At 43.4% G+C, this 22,569-nt stretch overlaps 1 protein-coding gene across 3 annotated transcripts; it reads right to left on the bottom strand.

The window, feature by feature from the left end:
• Positions 1-290: 290 nt before the first annotated feature.
• Positions 291-21,176, bottom strand: LOC131884616 (uncharacterized). Of its 3 annotated transcripts, none has more exons than XM_059232453.1 (2): positions 20,884-21,176; positions 291-4,288 (listed from the first exon to the last, which is right to left on the bottom strand). In XM_059232453.1, the coding sequence occupies exon 2, from the start codon at positions 4,233-4,235 to the stop codon at positions 798-800; it is 3,438 nt and encodes a 1,145-aa protein (XP_059088436.1). In that variant the 5' UTR covers positions 4,236-4,288; positions 20,884-21,176; the 3' UTR covers positions 291-797. The 3 variants fall into 3 exon arrangements, with proteins under 3 accessions (XP_059088436.1, XP_059088437.1, XP_059088438.1); XM_059232454.1 differs by lacking the exon at positions 20,884-21,176 and adding an exon at positions 6,424-6,581; XM_059232455.1 differs by lacking the exon at positions 20,884-21,176 and adding an exon at positions 5,720-5,968.
• Between the last annotated feature and the right edge of the window lie 1,393 nt (positions 21,177-22,569).

Here is a 22,569-nt window from a genome sequence, read left to right as displayed (position 1 = left end):
GCATTGCACTCCCTTGTGGTGTATTCCTGATCAAATCCCCTCCGTTTAGAATTACAACCATAAAGTTGTTGGTTCACACCGTGTGCGAGTTAAAGTTGCACGCTATGAATGAACTGAGCGACTCGGAGGACGACGAGGAAAGTGCAACAATTAAATCATAAACTTGAATGGAGTCATTTCTTCTTACAATAAAGCTTTGAGTTGTGGGCTAGAATCACGCACATTACCTCGACTAATGCACAAAGGAGTAGAGTAGAGAATTGGTAGTAGGCCAACAAGTCGGAGGAAGGTCGGTGTAATCGTCGTTCTATATTTGACTAACTTTATTTTCCAAGTGGCAAATTGTGTTTTGGGTGTACTTCATATCGTCTCTCAAAACGTTTCCTCACTTATTGCTCAGGTTCAAGTTAGGCAATTTTGTAGGTAGATATTTATATAATGAATAATAAATAAGTCGATGGGTGGGTGGGATATGGAGTGCTCGGTGCGGTATAGAGGATGACTTTTGTTCCTTCTCATCTTGGAGGACTCTGTACTGTAGGCAAGATCACTTTCGGGTAGGTGGAAATGATCTACACATGAAGAAGCCTCATACTGTCACACTCGGAGTATGGTAGGCCAGGTAGGCCTGGTAAATCAATCACTTTCCCAGCCAAGCTGTCAATAGAAACCAATCACGCAACGTTCTTTCGTATTCGTCCGTTGCATTGACAGACACACAGTTTGAACTTGCTTTCTCGTTATTTTGATGTGCCCGCCTCTTGATGGGGCGGATGGGGAGTTCCATGGGGTACCCTTCAGTTCGAGTGAATGAACAGTCTTACAAGTATGATTGTGATTAGGCCAGTGGTGGCAAAGATGAGGTTTGCACTTGGAGCGCAGGAATTGCCCGCAGAAAGACTAGAATACAAGTCATTGCTGGTACCAATAATTTGGTTTTTGATACTGTCACTGCCACACTCTTTGTACCCCAACTTGGTCTTTCTGAGCGGATCAGGTACGAAACCGGGGATGGGGATCGAGGGCTTGTCCAGTCGACCCGTCCTCAATAGAAAGGCAAAGTCTTGCTCCAATTTGTTGGCATACGGACCCGTGAAATGGAGCCTGATCTTGATGCATTTCCCATTGTACAAGGTCTTGGTAGCTCGGGCATCGAGGTAAAGGAACCATTCTGGGACCCCCATGATGGCCTGAACCTCCTCCATGAAGGTGGCTAGATTGAACCGGGACTTGACCTCAATGGAAGCAAACTTGACAATATCCTTGTCCTCCTCAATGTTGGCACACGCCATCCTATCCGGTGACTCATCTGGCCCATGGATGATGATAGACTTGCCAATGGCATTTTTGAACCAATCCCCCGTCAGCGGAAGGTTCACGTCGTTGATGACGAGTGCTCTGCCACCCACACTCAGTTTGGTGCCCAATCGACCGGACAGATCGCCAATTTCACACCGCAATGGATTATCGGGTCCGCATTCCTCCGAGTAGAACCCATGATCATTAGGATCTGCCAATTGGATGAACGTGGGGTTCCACCTATAGCCAGCAGCTGTGCAACGTGCGCCTTCGTACTTGATACTGGCGTCATGACCTACGGGATTGACCCAGATTGACCAATTGTGCCCACTGGTGAAGTCCTTATTAGTCTTCCCTGGATGCTTGAGTCTCACAACGATGGAAGTGTCTGTGGAGCTTCCATCGTGATAGACAACCTGACTGAAGCGAATGTACCCCCATGCAAAGCCATTAGGATGGTGGAAGGATGCCACCGCTTTAATTTCACGGGCCTCATCGGGGTCAAACCCCCATCCAATGGAGGCACAAGCCCACCGTTCAGCTTTGAACTTTTTGTGAATCACGATGCTTCGACCCACAATGCTGTTCAAACCAAATAGAGGCAGGTTCGAGTCATTGAAGATACCCCGGATCTCATTCTTTCCGTCCAAAGAGCCATATTTCCCACTCAGATCGCCAATTTCGTACTGATCGGGGGTGCCTTCACCGGGCTTTGGACTGGCACTCGCATCATAATCAAAAGGGTTGAAATGACCCCCAACGGCATCACCAGTGCACGGAAACTCCAGATGGTCTTGGACGGGGATGAGATGAACATGATAGGCATACGCCTCCTCGTCCAAGCCCTGAAGATCGACCAGAGTGTGAGCTAATGACTTGCCAGTGTCTTGAATGAACTCGAGCTTGCCATCAACTGGTGGGGGAATGACCCCATTACCAAACCAATCTCGTGCCACTGCTTTGTGTCGATATTGGCGATAGATACCGGTGCATGCCATTCGATCACCTCTGTGTTCGGGTGCCTTGTCATCGTGAATGACAATGGACCTCCCAATGATTCCGGTGGGCCCACTCAAGGGTAAGTTGGTGTCAGTGTAAAAACGAAGGGTTTCTTGAATGTTTTTCTTACGCCCGGCCACACTCAGCCGTCCGAGCTTGTTAGCGAGATCACCCAACTCGCATCGGTATGGTGTGTGGTCATTACGGCATTCATTGTAGACGTTATCTTCCAAACTGACGTCATAGGGATTGAAGTGGTCCATGGCACTGAGGCAGCGCCCGGTCCAATTGAAATAGTCCTTGCCAGGGATGGCGGTGTGGACATGCCACGGATGATCCGTGGTGCCATTCTTGCTACCATCTGAATAAACCAGCGACTCGACAAATACTTGCGTGTCTGAGAAGGGATCCTCCAGCTCCTGTCTGAAGATGATCCTCCCAGCTATGGGGTATGTGTACTCAGCCACAGCTGTCAGCATCTCGCGATCCACCAAGTCAATATTTGTGCACGCTAAACGATGCGGCACGGGTATCTCATGAATCACAATGGATCGCCCCACAATGGACCATTTTCCAAATAGAGACAACGTTGGATCGATAAACTCATCAAAGCGCACATTTTGATCTTGAAAGCTGCCATACTTTCCACTTAAGTCGCCCACCTCATACTTGTCGAAACTTCCTTGTCCAGGCTTCGGACTAACGGATTTGTCAATCTTGAAGGGATTAAGATGCCCGCCAGTGCGAAGACATCGATTGTTATCGGCTTCCATTTTCTGAGGCACAGGGTATTCGTGAACGTGAAATCCGCCTGTGCTTTGGTTCAGACCCGTTAGGTGAACCAGAGTCGTGGTTGGGTGAAAAGGAGACATTTGCTTGAAACTGATCTCACCCTTGATCCCGTCCTCCATGAATCCCGCTCGGGCATGACGTACAGGGATGCCACGGAGTTTTGCACACGTGAAGAAACTATCTTGGTGGTCTGCGTCAAACAGCACTAAGAATAAGGCCTGGCTGCCGTCCAATTCTGGCAATGTGATATCGACGTCATTGTGATATGCTTTGGTGAACATGCTCTCGGTCTTTCCAACCCGAACTTGGCCAAACTTCCCCGTGAGATCACCTTCTCGGCATTTTCCAGGATCATCCTCGGAGCAACCCTCTCCAGAGCGATGCTCAGGATCGTACAGAGTCTGCAGGAAATCACAACTTTGACCATTGACATCGAGGGATGAATCCAAAGCGTCACTGATATAAATCTTCCAATCGTTGGCCGTGGATTTCGTTCCTTGCGTGTGAAATAAGTTGGAGAATATTTTCGTCTCCACGCCATCGCCGAAGCTCATAGTGGTGAACCACACCGATCCAGCAATGGGAGAGGTGAACCTGGCTTCTGCCACCTTCAGGGGATTTTGATTGGGATCGGGAAGAATGGTGGCACATATCCTGGCTTTGGATGGACCCACCAAGACTAGACTCCGTCCCCAAATGGAATCCTTCCCTCGGAGCAGAATTTCTGACGTGGACAATTCAATCACGGGCTGGTTTTCAGTCGGAAGCATGAGTTTGCCGAGGTGCTCATCAAAATTCACGATAGGTCTTCTGCCCAGCATGCGACTGTCACAGAAATCCTGCACCGTGTAGTCGATCGGGAATTGGTAAATGCCCCATGAATATTCACCAGCATAATCCTCTGATATCGTCAGATTCACCTTGATCTGAACTTCTGAGAGTGTTGTTGTTGTTGTTGTTGTTGTTGTCGTTGCGGCGTCGGCCGATGTACCAGCAGATTCTGACTGTTTGAATGAGATGACTCCTCTGACACCATGCTGAGACACATGAGCGAAGAGTTCAAGACATTGGCATTGCCTTGGGAGATTGGCCAGGAGGCAAATCACCAGGAAAGTCCAGGTTCGATGACGGGGTGACATCATCATGAAGATGTCGAGAGATCACCAGTTACGTCGGGTCATCGAAGAGCCGCTTTCGTCTGAAACGCAAGAGAGAGATTCACATGTCAAAATTTGGTTCCATTTCAATGAAAAGTTTCAACACAGAGTAGAGAAGCACAAAAAGGGCCGTTGGTCCTAACGAGAGAGAAACAAAGGAGTGCCAATTTCCACACCCGGTGCTTCTGGGATGCTTCAGCATTTTTGCCACTCTCTGCGTAGTCTTGAGTGGCATGAGATAAATCAAGGAGGGTATACCTTGTGTGTGGTAATGGCTTAAGAACATCCCCTCATCACTTCACAGGGAAGAGGATCTACTCATTATCATTTTTGAGGGGAGTAAAAGGACACCTTCATCATCTCGCATTGACTTCCCATACTTCTTGTCCTGCATCTTCCCAATATTTCATTGGGCCTACGAGCAGGAACGTGAAGAAACTAAAGGTCCCTCTAAAGGTTGTGTAACGCTTGTCGTTCGTTTCGATGGGTTAGGGCACTTCCCAGTACAGAACCAAAACCAATGGCATTTACTCCCGCCCTGAAATAACTGATGCCCACGCCAAACAAACCCCAGAGAACTGACGACAAAATGATCAGGCTTGTTTAACATAGACATTAGCATGCGCAAATCTTGGACAATCAGAGTCATTCCAAAAAGGTTCAAGTCAGATGGTGTGCCTTGAAAAAAAAAATCGAGTCTCTTGAGTGCATGCACCTTACGATGACGATGAAGATGTCTTTGTAAACCATGTTTCGAAGACAAGGAAGCTCAAAGCGTCTTTGAAGTTCAGTGGGTGGTTTATGCTTATCAGGAAAGAATTTAAGGGCACGAAAAAACTTCTTCTCATCATCCACTCAACAAGAGCTTGAGCAAACTCTTTGGATAAAAAAATCCGGCAAAATCGTTCCTTTGGCTCTGAGAAACCTGTTTCATTTCCCGTCCTGCCGTTCATGCGTCCAAACACCACGCCTTGCTTGGACTTGTCCTCGGAGAACGAGCAAGTAGGGGCATTTCTCTCAAAAGGCCCCTCTAACTCTGCCCTCGGGAGACTGTCTCAGCGATATAACCTAAGCCTGGGGTAATGAAATAATTTCTTCCTGAATTTGCCAAAACTTGTGTTGAAACGCGATAAACAGAGCACAATAAGGTGAACGCTCACTCTTTTTTGGCGAACGGACTTCTTCCTCTATGTACTCGAATCAGATTACGACGGTTTAAGTAGAACGCAAGGGCCGTATGTAGGATTATACAGTTTGGGTAGTCTTTAGCTACAATTACTCATGACGCAAATCCACGAGTACGAATCCGATGCACGAAAGATAAACCCGGCTTGATGGCCATAAAACACCCGCAATTGCAATATGGAACAGAGAGGCCAAAAAACTCAGCGTTTTTCGGGTCGACCTTGCTCCGTGAGAGGGCCTCCAAGGGAGCCAAAAGAAATGGATCCGGATTTGAGATACTCCCTTACTCAGAATGAAGTAACGAGTGGCAATGGAGGGGTGAACCTATGTATGGCTAGGGGTGCCTTCGCACACCCAACTTTTTTGAGTCTTCTTTCTTCTCAATGGACACTCCCAGAAGTAGTAAATGCACGATAATTATTCAAGTTATTCTTCGGAAAAAGAGGCGATGACAAGCCAAACCGTCAAACCTCGCTCAAAAGTCACTTTGCCAATGAAGAAGGCACTGGATCAGTCAAAGAAGAAGACGGCTAAGACGACGACGACGATGATGATGATGATGTTGTATACTTGCTGGGGATGATGGTGTGAATGTGGATATATGAGCTCTCACACAATCACTCACAGACTCACTTACTCACACAGGCTCATTCTTCGTCAGAACGTGAGGTTTCATTAATTTATCAAATTCTTCAAAGACGTCATTTTGCTCAATGCAATACTATTCACTTATCCTGCAATTATGAAATAAAAGGAACTCCTTCTTCCCTTATGGCCATCGGCCAGTCCAACATTATCATCTCAATTCCGAGCACAAACCGACATCAGCAGCGCCTATCCATCCATCCATCTAGCCATCCATCTAGCCAACCAGCTAGCCAACCAGCTAGCCAACCAGCTAGCCCTCTTCAATGGTCACATTGATGGGCTTTAATAAGCTAGGAATTAATTACCCGAGAGCGATTAAAACTTTCAAGTAACGAGTACTTACCCATACAAATCGCCGAAACTGCTTGCAAGTGATTTATAATTGATAGAAACCCTCACTAGAATGCGTTTAAATCAGAGTCTTGAAGTCCTGAAGTCCTGAAATCCCGACGCTAAAGCGCCCACAAACAGTCAGCTGTTACCAAGCAAGAAAACACCGAAAAGTGGATGTGCATCGTAGTACTAAGTAGTTTTAGTTGACAATGCGCAGTTTGTGTATCTGGGGCACTTTGCCAAATTCAAGTGTTGAAGCAAGAGTTTTGCCTACAAAGATACAGGGTTTAGCGAAAAGATACACACATACATTTTTGAATGCGTACCATGGTTTCCTACAGGAAACGGAATTTGAACCTACTAACCCTAGCCATTGAGTTACTGGTTTGCATCGGAACGACTTTTTAAAAAGAATGTTCATCGATGATAAATGTTCAAAGTGCAATGTTTTTATCTTAATGGCACCATCATTTTTCTCTTATTTCATAGACCTGTGTATTTATGATGTCTTGTGGTGGCCATCAATTTTGTGCTTGAACTGCTTTTTGGGAGGTGCCAATACCTGAAAATCTAAGGGAAAAACAAATGCCTGAACAACCACTTTTTTGAGGGCTTTGACGCGAAACTGTAATATCTTTTTTATAAATCTTTAACACCACGCCAACGATAAAAACAGAAACTTTTTTTGCAAATTATAACGAGTACTGATAGAAAACCCTGTTAAAGAGTAGTAGCACGCTTTAGCTGATTGTAGTTGGGGCGTCATATCGAAAGTTTTGACGGTAGGCGGAACGGATACGAAGGGTTTTACAAATTGAAAATCCATGATGCAGCTATCAGCGCATCATAAAGTGCGGAATCATTGCAACCGCATAAAACTAATTAGTCTTTGACGGGCATGGAGGAATGGAGACGTAGAAAGGTTAAGCGTAGCTCAAGGCAAATGATTGCCCATTCTGGCAGCCCATAGATCTTCAGAGATTTACTACTGCACTTTCGACCCATGATCAGATCACTGAATATTCACGGAATGGATCTTAATAACCATGCAAGCGAGAGTAATTACTACTCAAGAGTCCTGGCCATATCGGCGAGATTGATCCAGTTTCTGCCCTGCCATATGAAATAATTGACGTGGTAAGGTTCACACAGATGGGAATCTGAGAAACCTCTTTAGCACTTAAGTGGCTAAAGAGGCTAGAATCTGATTGATATCGAGAAAAAGGCAGGCCTCGGGCGGACGCCTTGATTAGATTTGAGAGTTCACTGTGTGATTTGAAAATGTGCAGAAATATGTTGTTAGTCCCCTCCATGTTTGCCAAAGCTCAGGAGGCCTACTAAACGTAGGAAGAGGCATTTGGTTTGGCCTCAGGTTATCACTGCAGATTTCGACGACTCTGAATTCAAAGGTATATTTTAACAACTGCTCCGTTCGGCCAAGGCGAATCGTCATTTCTCAAATGCTTTGACTCGCCTTCATTGAAGTATGTTAAATGTTTTGAATTGAAATTTTGGAGCCAATGATGAATGAACAGTATTCTATGAATGAATATGAATGTCAGTGTGTAAGAATATGATGAAGCTATATCATAACTGGGTAAGGAATGATAGGTAAGGAATAATGCAAGCTGGGATATACGACGTAAGTATTCGGTCTGGGCTTTAATCATGAGACAACAACATATTACTGCCAATGACGACTTTGATGGCTGATTAGGGTTAAAATGAAATTCCTCTTAGAATAGGGAGTTATTTATCTCCAAAAGTGATTGGAAAAACATAATTCCGTGCATTATTGCGTTCAAATATGTCGTTATAGCTCTTTTTACAATTCAAGCAAAACCACTTCCGCACATCGAACATTTTATTCAGTCTTAAAGCAACCAGCGGGATTCATCATCTCGTATTTTCTTTGGCTCATTGAACTTAGCATGTTCCTCGTAACGAGGACGCGTTTCGGATAATTAGCAGTGAATTTATTTTAGCATCTAAAAAAAAGTCTCTAGCTTTTATTTCGAATAAAAAAAAACTTTTTCAGTCAACATTTAATTTCAACAGGAGACGACACAAACCTGATCAAGATCAACAGAATACAAACTAAGTAGCGATTTTAGCACATATCATTCTTTCAAATCTACACTTGGTGAGGCCGTTTCCTCAGGAAAAGTAGTTTCAGCCCTCTCCATCTTAACTTCACTTGACTTAGTGACCTCTTCAAGGTATGGGGCAATATTTGTCGTTTGGAGCCAACCGATTTTCCAAGCGTCAACTCTTTAATTGGTTGTAAGCACCTTGAACAATGAGCTTGTCCGCTATTTAGGGTCCGGAATGGAGATTCCTCGCGAACCATCTTTTTTTTTAACACTCTCGGACCATTCTGACACGATCCCTTCGTCGCCGGAAAAAAAATCTCCATTCTTCTTGCGTCGTTAGGATCCCCTGAGACACAATCGTAAAGAAATGCGAGATTTAAGCGAATCCCAGTATTTCATCCCTGGACGAGATGCCAATGTCCACAAAGGTCAAAAAGTTATGCCAGCCTCCACCATATGATATCCCGCAGGTATGGGGAAAACACTGCGATGTTGGATTGGAAGCAGGTCATCAATTACACACATATATTCCTATGAGAACGTGTTTGTCCGATTGTTTGACTTTTCGAGTGAAACAAAGCGGCCGAAATCGCCGAGAAGAATGCCGATAGGGCGAAGGATTGAAAACAAAGGGCCCTCAGCAGGGTGACCACTTTTGAATTGTCTCGTTTTCCGTATTGTTGATGACCATTATAGATATTCTAAAGTCATCTTTGGCTTAGGTTGCGGGAAGCTTGCAGTACAATCGCTTTTTTATTGCATAGGCAAATTTATAGCTGGAAGTATTTGCGGAACGAATTTCATTCTGAAATTGCCGGAGATGTGGTTTTTGTTAAGTGTGAGTGTTTTGAATTTGTGGGTAAATGGGCAAGCATATATATGACGAGGAGAGTTCATCCATGGTCTTTCACGGGGCAGATAAGGGAATGAATCATGGCCAATTCAATTGGCATTATCATACATCTTGAGATGATTTTCAAAACGACCAGATTGACTGGCTCGATTCTGAGCTCGAAAAGGCAGGCCAAATAAGGTCAGAACAGAAGCAGATTGAATCCATTGAACGATTAATCTTCAATCCTCGTCTTTTCTTTTGAAGAATCATTACAAATATGATAGATCTTGATTTGGAGTGGCGCTCCTCGGGAGATAAATTACTTTTCAAGCACTTTAATACGCTTGTCAGATAAGGAACAAAACAAATATGTGGCAGATGACAAGCTAAAAATCCCGAGTATTTTTATAAACACTGCATTCAACTCATGGTCAGTCTCCAAATGGGGCTCAAATGGCGATCCGAATCAGAGATTGAATGGAAATGATATTGAAACATTGGGTCAAACAGAATCGGCTTCGAATTTTTGATTCGACACAACACAAGCTATCGCTATTTTAGTTGGCATTATTTCCAATCGATTTGAGCCTGGACGACACCCAAGGACACTCATCCCAAGAGCTTCATTAGCATTTCCATTTCCTAGTTCCAAGAACCAAATTTGATCCTCAAATGCATATTAATCTTGATTTTTTAAGGCATGATGGTTTGGCGTATGGCGAAAACGATGATGAAGTGCATGCATCCGCTCATCCATCTACTCGTCCTAGATCGGCTAATCCTCCTTTGAGTTCAAGAACTGATCAACGGCAAGCTTCTTCAGAATCAGAAGTGCATCTCCAGCAAAAAAATCTTGTTGATTGAGGGCAAATTTTTATGACCGGAAATTGGGAGACGATAATGATATTTGAAGAAAGATATTGCATATCTCGTACATATAGTACGATGACAGACTTGCAGCAAGTATGTCGGTATTATTAGGATATTGACTAATAAGCCAAATTGCGTGAACACAACATACATAAGCTCTCGAATTCATATCGAAAAACTCGCACCATTACAAGAGACGGTGAAGGTCTTCTTGCCTAATGATTATGCGTAAGTATACTCTACGCTCACATACTCATAGACACAGATACAAACAGACCAAGCTCAGCAGGTAATTATGGTCATAAAGTTTATCTAATGTTCACCTTAAGACGACTGTCTTGTTATTGTCGCCAGATTCCCACCATTTTGAATCCCCTGTCAATAAAAGAAGACCTTGTGACAATGAAAGTTCTTTGCTACATCCATCCATGCGTCTATCCATCCAGTTGTCTAATTTTGGTGGCAAAATTCTGCCCCCCACACTTGTTTGTGGTTGGAAATGGCCTGCGGTTAACCCGATGAGATGTCTTCCTTATCTACATTACGCATTTGTCACCCTCAGAGCTACGAACCAGTTGTCACACTCCTTCTGACGAAAGAAGGAACCCCTCGCGGTCACGAATGCTTAATCATCCAAGCAAATTGGTGCCAACGATGAAGACATAGGGATACATTGTATTGTGGAGAGCAACGCCACAGAGGCCATGAGAATCAATCCTCCATGAGAAAAAAAAGAGGTCGCGTCGGTCTCAGTTGGTTGTAATCGGAAGCCGGGATAACCAGATCTATATCTTAAGAGCTTCCTGCCTGAGATGTGGTCGGGCTTGAGCTTCATGAACAGATATCAATCGGCACGATGATGTAGCTCAAGGGGTAGCTATCTCGCCAGGTTTTTTTTTCCATCTTCTTTTCCTCAACAACTTGGTTTAGCACTCGAAAGGACCGCTTCTTTTTTATCTAGAGAACATCTTCGACTTGGATTGAGGACTCGTTTTAGGGCTCCAGGTTTTAGTAGTATAACCACATGTTTGAATGAGGGTAATAACTTGAGACAATCGCGCCGGAATCATGACAAGTCGTGGATCAAAAATGCTCAACATGGTAACTAAAGACCATACCAGGGAGCACAAGTCGTAAAGTGTGTGGATGATGGGGGATTAAAGCTGACCTGACCCGTTCTACACTCATCATAAAATATCATGCATTTACTAAGACATGAATCAAAACACAAAGTGCTTGCAGTAAGCCTGACACTAACTGCTAACACTATAACTAAATTTCAATTAAGTTGCCGTCAAGGCTTCAAATGCATTCAAATTCGAGGTCAGTGCATTTCAATAAAAAAAGCCACCCAAGCTGACGTTATGGTTGCACTCCACTTCAAGTCATGAAAACAAGAATTCGCTCATCTTCAGACGTTTACTTCACACGATGAGGTCGAAAAAGTGGGACCTTCGAAGGGCCATTTAAACAATGGTCAAATGCGGATGTCGATTTCGACAAAGCCATAAAACTTGATTCGCCATATGTTTCAATTATTGGTAGGCCTGATTAATGGCAACTCTAGGGGGAGAAAGCGCCGGAGTGAGGGCGGCGGTGGTTGAATAATCTTCCCTTGGAAATAACAAAATTATTTATGATCTGCTCGCGCCTTCTGCGATTATTCTTGACTGCTTTATTTTATTTATCATGATCCTAAATCACACCATGAACTCCCTTGAATGGAGCACGGCCAGCAATTACAATGGAACCACCATTTCACAATCCATTTATGTCATTAACAACTGAATCCAACGTGGTTTTAATCGTCTTCCAAGGACCTCAAAAAGCGTCGCTCACCTGCCTTGGTTTGTCTGACTGTCAGTCAATTATTCGTCATATTCGTGAGCGGTCTTAGCTTCTCATTGTACGTAGACATGTACATTAGGGTATGACTTCCTAATCCATGTGTATATGGATTTATTTCTGTCATTAGATGCCATTGTGCTGACATTTGTGATTAATTGCTCTAGGCTTGAAAAAGGCGTCTTCCTTCACGCTCCCTTTGTTTGTCCATTTGCGGAGTCAGGCTTCAAATTGGATCGTACAAAAAGTTCATCAGGAGTCGCCACTTACCAATATGGCCTGAGAACGAGGACTTGTTCGCCCTCTTGACGGCCTGGAGTGTCCGCATTTACATACCAATGACAATGACGGTTCAAATTGGTCTTCACCCTCATTTAGCCTTTTCAGCAAAACTGACAGCCACCGAGATGAAACAATAACGACGTTTCTCGGCCTCTGGAGATGATGTGGCAAAAACGAGGGATCACCTTGCAAAAAAGATATAAGTGAAGGCATTTCTGAGAGCCAATTTTTAGGAGCAACCATAAAAATTGGATTGATTCCGTTTCTTGCAACGGATAACAACACTTCATTCTTGGCAAGTCATTCTCCGAGAGGTCGATAAAAACCGTCTTGCATACATATATTGAATTCCAATCAGGTCTAACCATATTTGTAAAAAGAAGGAGTCATCCCGTCCGATCTTTCACCTTCATCAAGAAATGATCGCCAATCATCATCCAAATATCATCCCAAGAACTCACGAATCAGAGACCAAATCTCAAAGGCCCACACGATCACCCAAGACGTTGGTCTTGTTAAAAATGCTGCCATATGGCATTAATAATCAATATCATTTCAACAAACTCGCTCCTCCAGCAAGCTAACTTTCAATGGTTTATCAAGGCGTCCACAATTCAGATGTCTAGTTGCGGATACAATCTGTTGATACTTCTTTAGTCCAGGCTAGAGGGTATTTGGTTCCAAATTGATAATTTGCTGCACCTCATTGACGAGGGAATTGGCCAAAACTAGTCCTTTCAATTCCAAGCACCTGATGACAAAGTAAGATTGTGCTTGATTCAATTACACCCACCAGAATGGTTAGTTCTCGACATTGAGCGAAGACACAAATTATCCATTTGAAGTGGTTCAAGGGTTGTTCATTCGTTGATAATTTCGATTTGAGGCGTGGGACGAGAAGTGTTTATGTTCGAAAGTTACCAGGTTGTCTGATAAAGCATGAGGGTGACTAGATTTACAGCTGAAGAGAGTGATGAAATTGCAATATGTAAATGCTGATGCTAATGAAACAGCATTATTGAATGCTGCCCACTCTTGAAATACAGCAAGGATGGAGCCAAGACCAAATCGCCATAAATTGAAATCTTCACCCACGCATTAGAGGGCGGGCGTTCTTCAAGGCATACTAAATCACACGTTCGTCATGGTCAGTTAAAAAATTTGGATTTAGATTTTTTCGTGACGATAAAAATGCGGAACAGAAAATGGACCGAGGAGGTTGCTGAGCGAATAAATCCGGTCTCAATAGGGTGTCGTCGGTTGTTTTGATATTGAATGGAAATGTGCTTATAATGGGCACCGGAATGAATAGAACCCCAATGGTGACCGGGATTGGCCCGAGAGAATGTGTTATGTGTGCGCATTCTTCTTTCAATTTATGAGCCCAATATGTCTTACTCCGTTCCGTTTTCCTGACTTAAACGGCACCGCCAACTCGAATTCAAAGGCAGGTTGCAAAAAAAGTGCCATCCACCAATTGGAGTCATCCAAGTTCTATCTAGCTATTGATTTCCGTCCTTGCCAAACCCTCAATCAGTCGATGATGATCCGTATTTCTGGTGCTTCAGCTCCAAAGAGTGCAAAAATTATGACCCAATGGATCATTAAAAAAACCTTCTATGACACAGTAACGCCGTCAAGAATGATTATGATGAGCATAGGATATGGCCAAGATTACACAAACACTATCATCTCTTTTTGTTTTGCCCCACTTTCCTGATGGGGGAAAGGTCTATGGGACCCGACAAAGGGTGGCTGATTTGGGAGAAGGTCGCATTTTCAGTCATTTGTCTTGCACTTGCAAACGCCAGGAACTGCTTCCTTCCCAGGGTTGCCACATGCTCTTCCAGGGCTAGGACTAAAATGGACATAAATCTGGGGTGAACATGGTGTACACACGCCGCACTTTTTATTCCATTAAACTTTAGCTAAGCAAGAGGTTTTCTTTCAAGTATCAAGTGTCTAAAGTTTTTCACTATTAGTGGGTAAATGAAGTAAGTTAAACAAAAGGAGCCTTAGTTAAAAACGAAATAAAAATGTGCTTTAGGATTCCTCTTGATGATATGGGAAAGAGATGGAGGTGCTAATTTTGGAGTCGTTTTGCTGAATCTAGGCCAAATTTCTAGGATCAAGAATGGTCCAACCAAGTTCGTTTGAAAAAAGATCCAAGTCAGTCATGGTTCGTGTCATTAAATCTGTTACCGTATACAGTGAGAAACATGTCATGTCAACGAACGGAATGTATCAGTGTGATACATTTTTATGGAGACAGGCTTGAGAGCAGACTCGACTGGTTTTGTTCCCACTGAGGTGAACATTCGATGGATTGTAGGGGAAAAAAAGAAGTCCGTGAAAGACTTCGGGCTTATTTTGGTATCACATCGCATAGACAATGGAAAACGAGGACTGTGTCACCTATCTCTTTGCATCTCTTTGTAATCATTTCGCTCCGACTCAGAGATGGCAATCTGTTTAACGACCTTTTCGGCACTAAAACTCTCTTTTACGGTCAATATCAGACAAATTGTATCATTTCAACGCTAGAAGATGTGGTCCTTCAAATTGAACCGCGGAATCTGCACGTGGTATTTAGTTGGCTAATCTGAACATTCCTGAATGCTCCTAATATGCGATTACAAAACCCAAATAAGGAGACTTTGTTGCAGGTAAGGAGGATCAAACTCCAACATACTTTGACAGGCTCTGATCTTCTCATCAAAAATAGTGATCATTCTCGGGCATGGGGCGGGCCATTAAGACGGCAATGGAATGGCAAAGAGGCGACTTGATTCTCGATTCTTTCCACAGCTCAACAACTCAGCAATGGGATAATCCCATCTTAACCTCACCTCGTATGGGGCCCCCTCAGGGATTCCCATTTGCACTAAAGCCATTCTTAGAGTGGCTAAAAGCCAGACTATCTATCTACGTAGCAGGCACCCTTTCGCCTTGATCATTTAATACACATGTACACGCCAACACTCTCCTTTAAAGGTGTCGTCAGAAGAAGCAAGAGTTGGAGGGGAGAAAAATTTCAATCACCCCAAGAAACCCAATTAAATCCGTACTTGAATTCCTTTTGTGCCTGTCCTCAAGGACATCGCTAGCTATCAATCTGGAGGCATCACTCTAAATAAAGGCGCGAACAACGTCAAGGGTGGCGCCTCAGAGATTTAGGAAGAGGACTGTCTCCTCCTTGGTATTCGAGCCCTAATTATACCAACTGCTGAGAGTTTTACAAGTCACTTGGCGCTCTGTGAAGAATCTTACAAACCGTGCACAAAGCCCAATCGGGCGGAAGATATGCAAAACTGTTGGGTGGTAAAGTGAGAGTAAGACGAGATGAAACCAAGGCAAATGATCGGCCTTATTACTTTGATCTCGTACCTGGAAGAAGAAATGACATTAAGGCATATGAAAAACTTATCTCCGACATGTATCATGGAGTTAGTTAACCCCAAGATTTAAGATTCAAAAGAAGTCTTGCCAAGAGGCAAAGAAACAAGTCTGATAGGTCGACCACAAGGAAATCTTTTGCGAGGACAATGGATCGGCAAAATTATTGCTTGAGTGTAAATAAGCTATGCAATCTGGTGACAGGGCTGACTACTTGTAGTTAGCCTTGGGCATTTTCCCCACCACCATACCTAATAGATTAGCAAGGACGACAAAATAATCTTTTATTCGCCCAATGAGCTTCCGCGAATATAGCTGCATATTCTATGGAGTATGAATAACCAAGAGACACGATGAGGGGGTAGGTGGTGGTGATGAGGTTACTGGGAAGGAAAATGATGTAAATTACCGCCGGTGAACCCGTCCAAAGGCAGGCATTTTGGTGTTAAATTTGGAACCTCGCTTAGATGAATCCGAATTTGATTATATATCTACGGCATGTGTCTTCCGCAATCAACCTGGTTGACAACATCAGCTGCCAAAGAGCAGCTTTGGCGGGAAATTCAAGGCCTTGCGTGAACAAACTATTAGCGCTTAGTGATAAGTCGCATATTTTTTGCTAGGTCCAGATAAAAATCAATGTTTGCCTTGTTAGTTAGAGTGCTTGTCCAAATTGAGAAACAATGACTCAAATCTATCTCTGCTGCTATTTCAAGCCAAACGCATATGAAGTCATTATTGTGATTCAGTACAAGAATGTGACCCAATCATGGATGGAATTTAGAATTCCTCGCTTGTCTTGCTTTTAGATCGATCATGTCCCACATTGTCGTAGTTTAAAAGGATCATTTATAATCAATACTCGTTACGACGACCATTTGAAAGTGCAACTTTTTGAAGGACATCCACATAGAAATGCCTCTTGTTAATTTTTGGGCGTGCGCAAATGGACAAAGACAAGAGATTCTTAACAGAGAACCTTAAAGGGTCAGAAGCAAAAGTCTCAGCACATCAAATTGACAAGCTTTTGATTAGTGTACTTAGAAGAAGGAAACTCCATCACTCAAAGATAACGGAGTTAATGAGCGACAAGCAAGTGCATTTTGCACTTAGTCTTGCCGGACTGAATGTCGATGGTCATGCACAATACGCCAAAGTCTCTCGAGTTCTCGACCCTGGCTTGTGTGTTTGCCCATCGTAACAAAACAGCCGGTTGGCGAAAAATTGGTTCAATCAGTAAGAAGAAAAAAAATCAAATTTTAGTCATTATCCTGTCAGACTAGTCACTCTCGGGTGTCCGGAACTGTCAAAAATCGCAATTCGAACATGGAACTACGTAAGCCTCATTTTCTACCCCATCGGATCCACGACCTTTTCAAGCAGCGTGGTGGGAAGTTCAGAACGACGATAATTGTAAATAGAATGGTACATCCTAGGCAGTTTGGCCAAGCAAAGGTGATTGCTCAGGTAATATTTGACTCTTGGACCAACGAGCCCACACTCAAGAAATTAAGGTAATTGGACTTCTTTCAACAAAGCTGATGACTCGATAGGCTTTTTGTCTCCCCCCTCCACGGATTCAAGGACACCAAAATTAGAGACATGCTCGGACCTGGAATTTTCGAAGGAGTTTGTGTCCTAGTACACAAAATTGGGGAGCTGACCAAACCTCACTCATTTAAACATTCCAAAAAAACTAATGTCACCCAAAACACATTGTCAAAGAACCGATTCAGAAGGGAGGCCTTGGCCATGCATGTCGAACGCAACAATACCGCAATTGTCCAATCAGTGGTACTGAGAAATTGTCCTGCAATCCCCGGATACATCCTATATACTTCTCCGCATCGGAAGTCTAGACAATATCATTCGTGATTAGGTTTCCTGGACAATTCCAATGTTATTGTTATCTTCCTTCTCAAGCAAGCCTCGAGATGAGTCAAATGAGCCTCTATTGAACGTCATATTCGAGAGAGGAGACCGTAAAGCTTGTGGCATTCCTTGTTCAGATACCCTCAATGGAAGAAGATTCAATTGCACTTGCTTCGCTGGCTTTGGTGCGTCACATACCCAAGTTCGGATGTGTTGTGTTGATTGCAAGGAACCTTACCAGCAAATCCATCTTGAAATAGACAGAAAAGGAAGTTTTGCCGGGGATCATCTTCCCCCCCTGCCCGATTAATCATCGAATTACAATGAGAACATCATGATTCACTCGAAAATGACATTGAACTTGTCATCACTGAATGGAACACTAAGTAACCCCAAATGGACACCAAACATAATCACTTATTCATCGCTGTCCATTTGAATATTGAACCCTGCGAATCAAACATTGATCAGTAAAATCCTGATTTGGCCATGCTTTAAGTTCATTTCAATACAAAGCACACTTTGGCCTTCACAATTCGAAAGACAGAGAGTGACAACCGAGAAAGGCCTCCCTTCTAGTCATGCCAATCGGGATGTTTATTGTGCATTCGCACCAATACACATGCATAATGGGGCGACGAACCTTTGAAAGTGTCACTTAGAGAATTGAGCCGGAAATGGAAGTGGGCCAAGGCACAAGGAATCGGCAGAGTTTGCGTGCGGATTTCCGCTTTTTCTTGCGGTTGCAGACGCAAAAAGTGCCGAAGAAACTATCTCTCAAAAGCCGAAGCGGACGATGCTTGAGGAAAATGAGCAAGATTAGGAGCATCTTGAAGGTGGATGTTGGTAACGAGAAGATTAACCAGGTATTAGACAGGATTTGAGAGACCTTAATTGCAAAGAAGACCCATTGAAATTAGGATCTTAACAAAAGAAACAGTTGCTCCATTATGAAGTTGTAAAATGACAAATTCTGGCGTTTGAGTGTCAAAGACTTTGTTGGGTATGCCACTCTCACAAAACCAGAATTGTAAGCCTTAAGTTGGAAGTATGACATGGTTGGAGCTTGGAAGAAATGCTGATGTACCCTTCAATACGGCGCTAATCTTGAATTGGTCACCCGAATGGCTCGTAAAACGTTAGATGGGCTTGGAATCTTTAAGGCGGACAAGAGATGACAATACCGATAGTCAATGATGCACGCACTTCTTGAGATCCTTCTTAACCAAGTTTTTTCCATGTTCCAGAATCTCGATGGCAATCCGGTGCATGGTAGAGGCCGCAAATATGCTAATACCAATGCATTAGCCTACCTCCAAGATCTTCAACCATATGCCAAGTGTTTTCAATCGGAGATGGAAGTGATTTTTTGGTTGTTGCAAGCCTTGTTTTTTTGTCCTGCCCTTAGGCGAATTTGAAGGCGTCAGTCACTCAAGCCAGGATCACGAAAACCGACAAATTCTATCTTTGGGACAAAATGAAGCGAGCAATGCCCTAGATTGGGCCTCTTTGGCTTTGTTTGGGGGCAGGCATACCACGAGGCCTGACCATGCTCAATTATCATACGTTCTCTCCCAAAATATGTGGGTCCATTGACGATGCCAGACGGTTTGATGGATACCAACTGAATATGTCAGTCTAGCAAGAAAGTTTGAAAAGAATCTCTCATGACTGAGAATCTTAGCCAAATTCTCAAATATGATGGACGACGTCTTAAGCCTAACTTAGTAAGTGAGTGGTTGGGACACATGGACATTAAAGAGGTATTTTATTATCTCGAGGTGGAAGAACTTTCAATTGAGATGGATGAGAGATCAACAAATGATGCTCCGGGACAGAATCCAGTGAAATATTTTCATCATCCCTGGTAAGTGGAACTGGGTCATGTAATTTAGAATAACGCTGACTCATAATACAAGTGGGAAGTTGGACTTTCAAGAGACATTCAGATAATTACACTTGCATGTGAGAAGGTCTATGTTTTTTGTCATTGCTCTTGCCAAATCTCCTAGAGACAATTAAAAAAGCCTTGTGCATTTCTGCAGTCAAGAGCTTTCGTAACAATTACATCGTCTAAACATCCAACAACACTCGAATTTAACATTTACACGTGAACATTAACCTTGAGGGCCACTCATTCACTTCCACACATCGCCCCACCCCCATGCTTTACCGAGATGGGATGGCTTTTTGGGATCTCAGCTGGTAAGATGTTAGATGTATTCTTTATGATGAACTTCCAAATGAGCCATGACACAATAAAGCCTTCTTTATCTAAAGACAACACATTGGTCGGGGCACTCAATCCCCTTGAACAAGTAATGTACTCCTCAAGCTGGTCATAATCATTGCATGGATATTAAACATGATCCTCAGAAAGAGGCTTCAATAGCCCGTAAGGGCGCACAAAGTCTTCATCATCCCAATTTATGAGACCGATTCCATCAGTTGATTTCAAGAACACCACAACGTCAAAACTAGCTATCCCTGACATTTCCAGTATCAATGTCCTATTCCAGGATTTCCTGTCGAATTGAAACATTAATCCCGGATTGCTGGGTGCCACTACTACTACGTACTACTACTACAACAGCCACAACAGCAACAGCTCAGCATTAAGGATGCCAAGCTCCTCCGCCCCAAATCAAATCATACCAGCACTTCCACATCCCTCGAAACGAAAACAAGATCTAGATTGTGGTAACGGTAGTTGCAACCCACTAACCTAGGGAAAAGTGCATTATGGCACGATTTCATCCCACTGGAGCAGTTCTCTTTCAGTTTCTACTCGACAATTGAAAAAATAACGAGACGGCATGTGCTGATTGTAAAACCAACGCAGACTTTGACCACGCTTGTCAAAAACCAGAAGGGACACATATCCCAGAGCTCACAACTGTGTTAATGACGAGAGACTTCAGGATCAGAGACGAGGGATTTGGTCGACCGGATCCTGAAGATTCAATGGCTAGGGGAGCATTTTATGTGCTACGCACGATATATTTTATGGGGGATTGAGGCCATTAAAACTACAGGATTTGGTCAGCCTTGACTCTGGCCATCGTACAAACCAAATGTCTAGCCATTTCAACCTATGGCCTCGTTTATCCCAATGCTCGATGGATGGTATTGTCACTGACAATCTCAGTTGGCGAAACAAATTGATCCACTAATGGGATATGGATGAAGGCATGATTTGACAAATTATGTTACAACAGTCTCAGAGAGGTGGGAGCGTTTGTCAATCAAATATGACATTTCAGGCCATTTGTCTTACCTTGGTGAGCTAGACAAAGCTTCCAACGCCGTGCTAGGTCCTCAAATTCGCTGGAGAGTAAAAACACAACGAAAGTTTGTTCCAACTTAGGCAAGTTCACTATTCACGTTAACGATTTTCAACACAACTTGAAACTTCACTCGCCACTTGTTTTCCCGTTGGATCAGCTGTTGAAACCTGTGGATTCGGCTGTCCGCCAGAAACTGGTCTGAGTTGAGCAACAGCCCAGCTAGGGAATGTGGATGATGTGTCTGCTCGTGAGCACGTTTACAGTGCCCCGATTTTCTCCAGCAAAACACCTGAATTTCCCCGCCTTCCAACAGCCCAGTTACCAGCGAACACTCCTCGGGAAGCTTAGGTGGGAAATCGCTGAACGAACCACAATCCGTGCCCAGCATTCACATCAAAATAAGCAGTGTCATGTCTTCTCCCGGCGAAACTCTCGACTGAACTGGTGTGATGGACTACTAATTCATCTGGATTTGGAGGCTCGGGTATCCGAGCGATCGCCGGCGAGGGTTTTGAGATCCTTTTTTAAAAAAAGACCTGAACGTGGGAAGAACATGCGTCGCTCTCAAGGCAAAATCCGCATATCCTGAGCAGAGAAACAAGCGGACGATAGCGGACGTTCGCGGACGTCATCCTCACGCACCTTTGCTTGAAATGTCTTGTGTCCAAAACTCGGGGCATTGCGGAGACAGAGTTGCTTGAATGTGGTTAGAGTTGAGAATTGAGAATTTCTGGAGAGAACCAGAGCTACTGCCAGGATGTCGTGGCCGGATTTTAATCTATGAACAGGTTACGTTGAAAGCAGATTAATCTTGGTCATCCAAGAGCACTGAGCATCCATGCATGTGCGCCATTAACTATGCTGGAGATTGATAGCTCTTTCGTGGAATTTTCGCATGTATTCTCATTGGTTTGTGTCTGCCATGGAGGACGAAGAGTTGAAGGTGAAATGGGTTCCGGAAATGAAATTCCTAGACTTGAACAAACAACTCACGGCGAAAACGGGATCCAATACGCACCAACGTGTTTGGAGAGATTGGCCCTCAAACAATAGGAGCTAAAAGTGAAGTCTGTTATGTCGCTATTCACAATGCAACCTGAGACCGAGTTTTAGTAGTCGTTTGTCATTTTTGTTTTAAGGGCAAGGATCGATGTACAAAACCTCCATATGATTGGTCGTTCAAAAAAAAATCAAGATATTTTGCCGCTTCTCCGACATTCCTTTGCTCAGTGAGCAATTCGCTGGCCTTTTCCTCATCCTCCATCAGTTTGACTCTAAACTCATCATATGAATCTTTTCTTGGTGTATCCAGTTCAACAAGGCATCTTCTCAAATTATTGCAAAATTTGTGTTGTATTAATTGGAAATACTTTGATACTAGTTTAGAGAGATCAATTAAACCAATATTATTATTCATTTCAGTAAGGTTTTTTTGTCTTTTAGAATTCGATTTTAATAGCCATCGAATTGATGAAGATCAACCAAGACAACATCTAAAGGCAAGCAAAAAGCTCTTTGCTATTTGACAACAAACAAACCATATTTTCAGTTTTCACTTCCCGCAATTAATGTTTTCAAGTTATTTGATCCTTGTACTTTGTTTGTCTCCTAGCAGTTTATTCTTCTTTACTAAAACAATCTTTCTCGGCAGGTAGCGAAACATCCACATCTAAATT

Source organism: Tigriopus californicus, chromosome 8 (assembly GCF_007210705.1).
Source record: "Tigriopus californicus strain San Diego chromosome 8, Tcal_SD_v2.1, whole genome shotgun sequence".
NCBI lineage: Eukaryota > Metazoa > Arthropoda > Copepoda > Harpacticoida > Harpacticidae > Tigriopus > Tigriopus californicus.
Note: the sequence above shows the minus strand (reverse complement) of the source record. Positions and strands in the feature narration are given on the sequence as shown.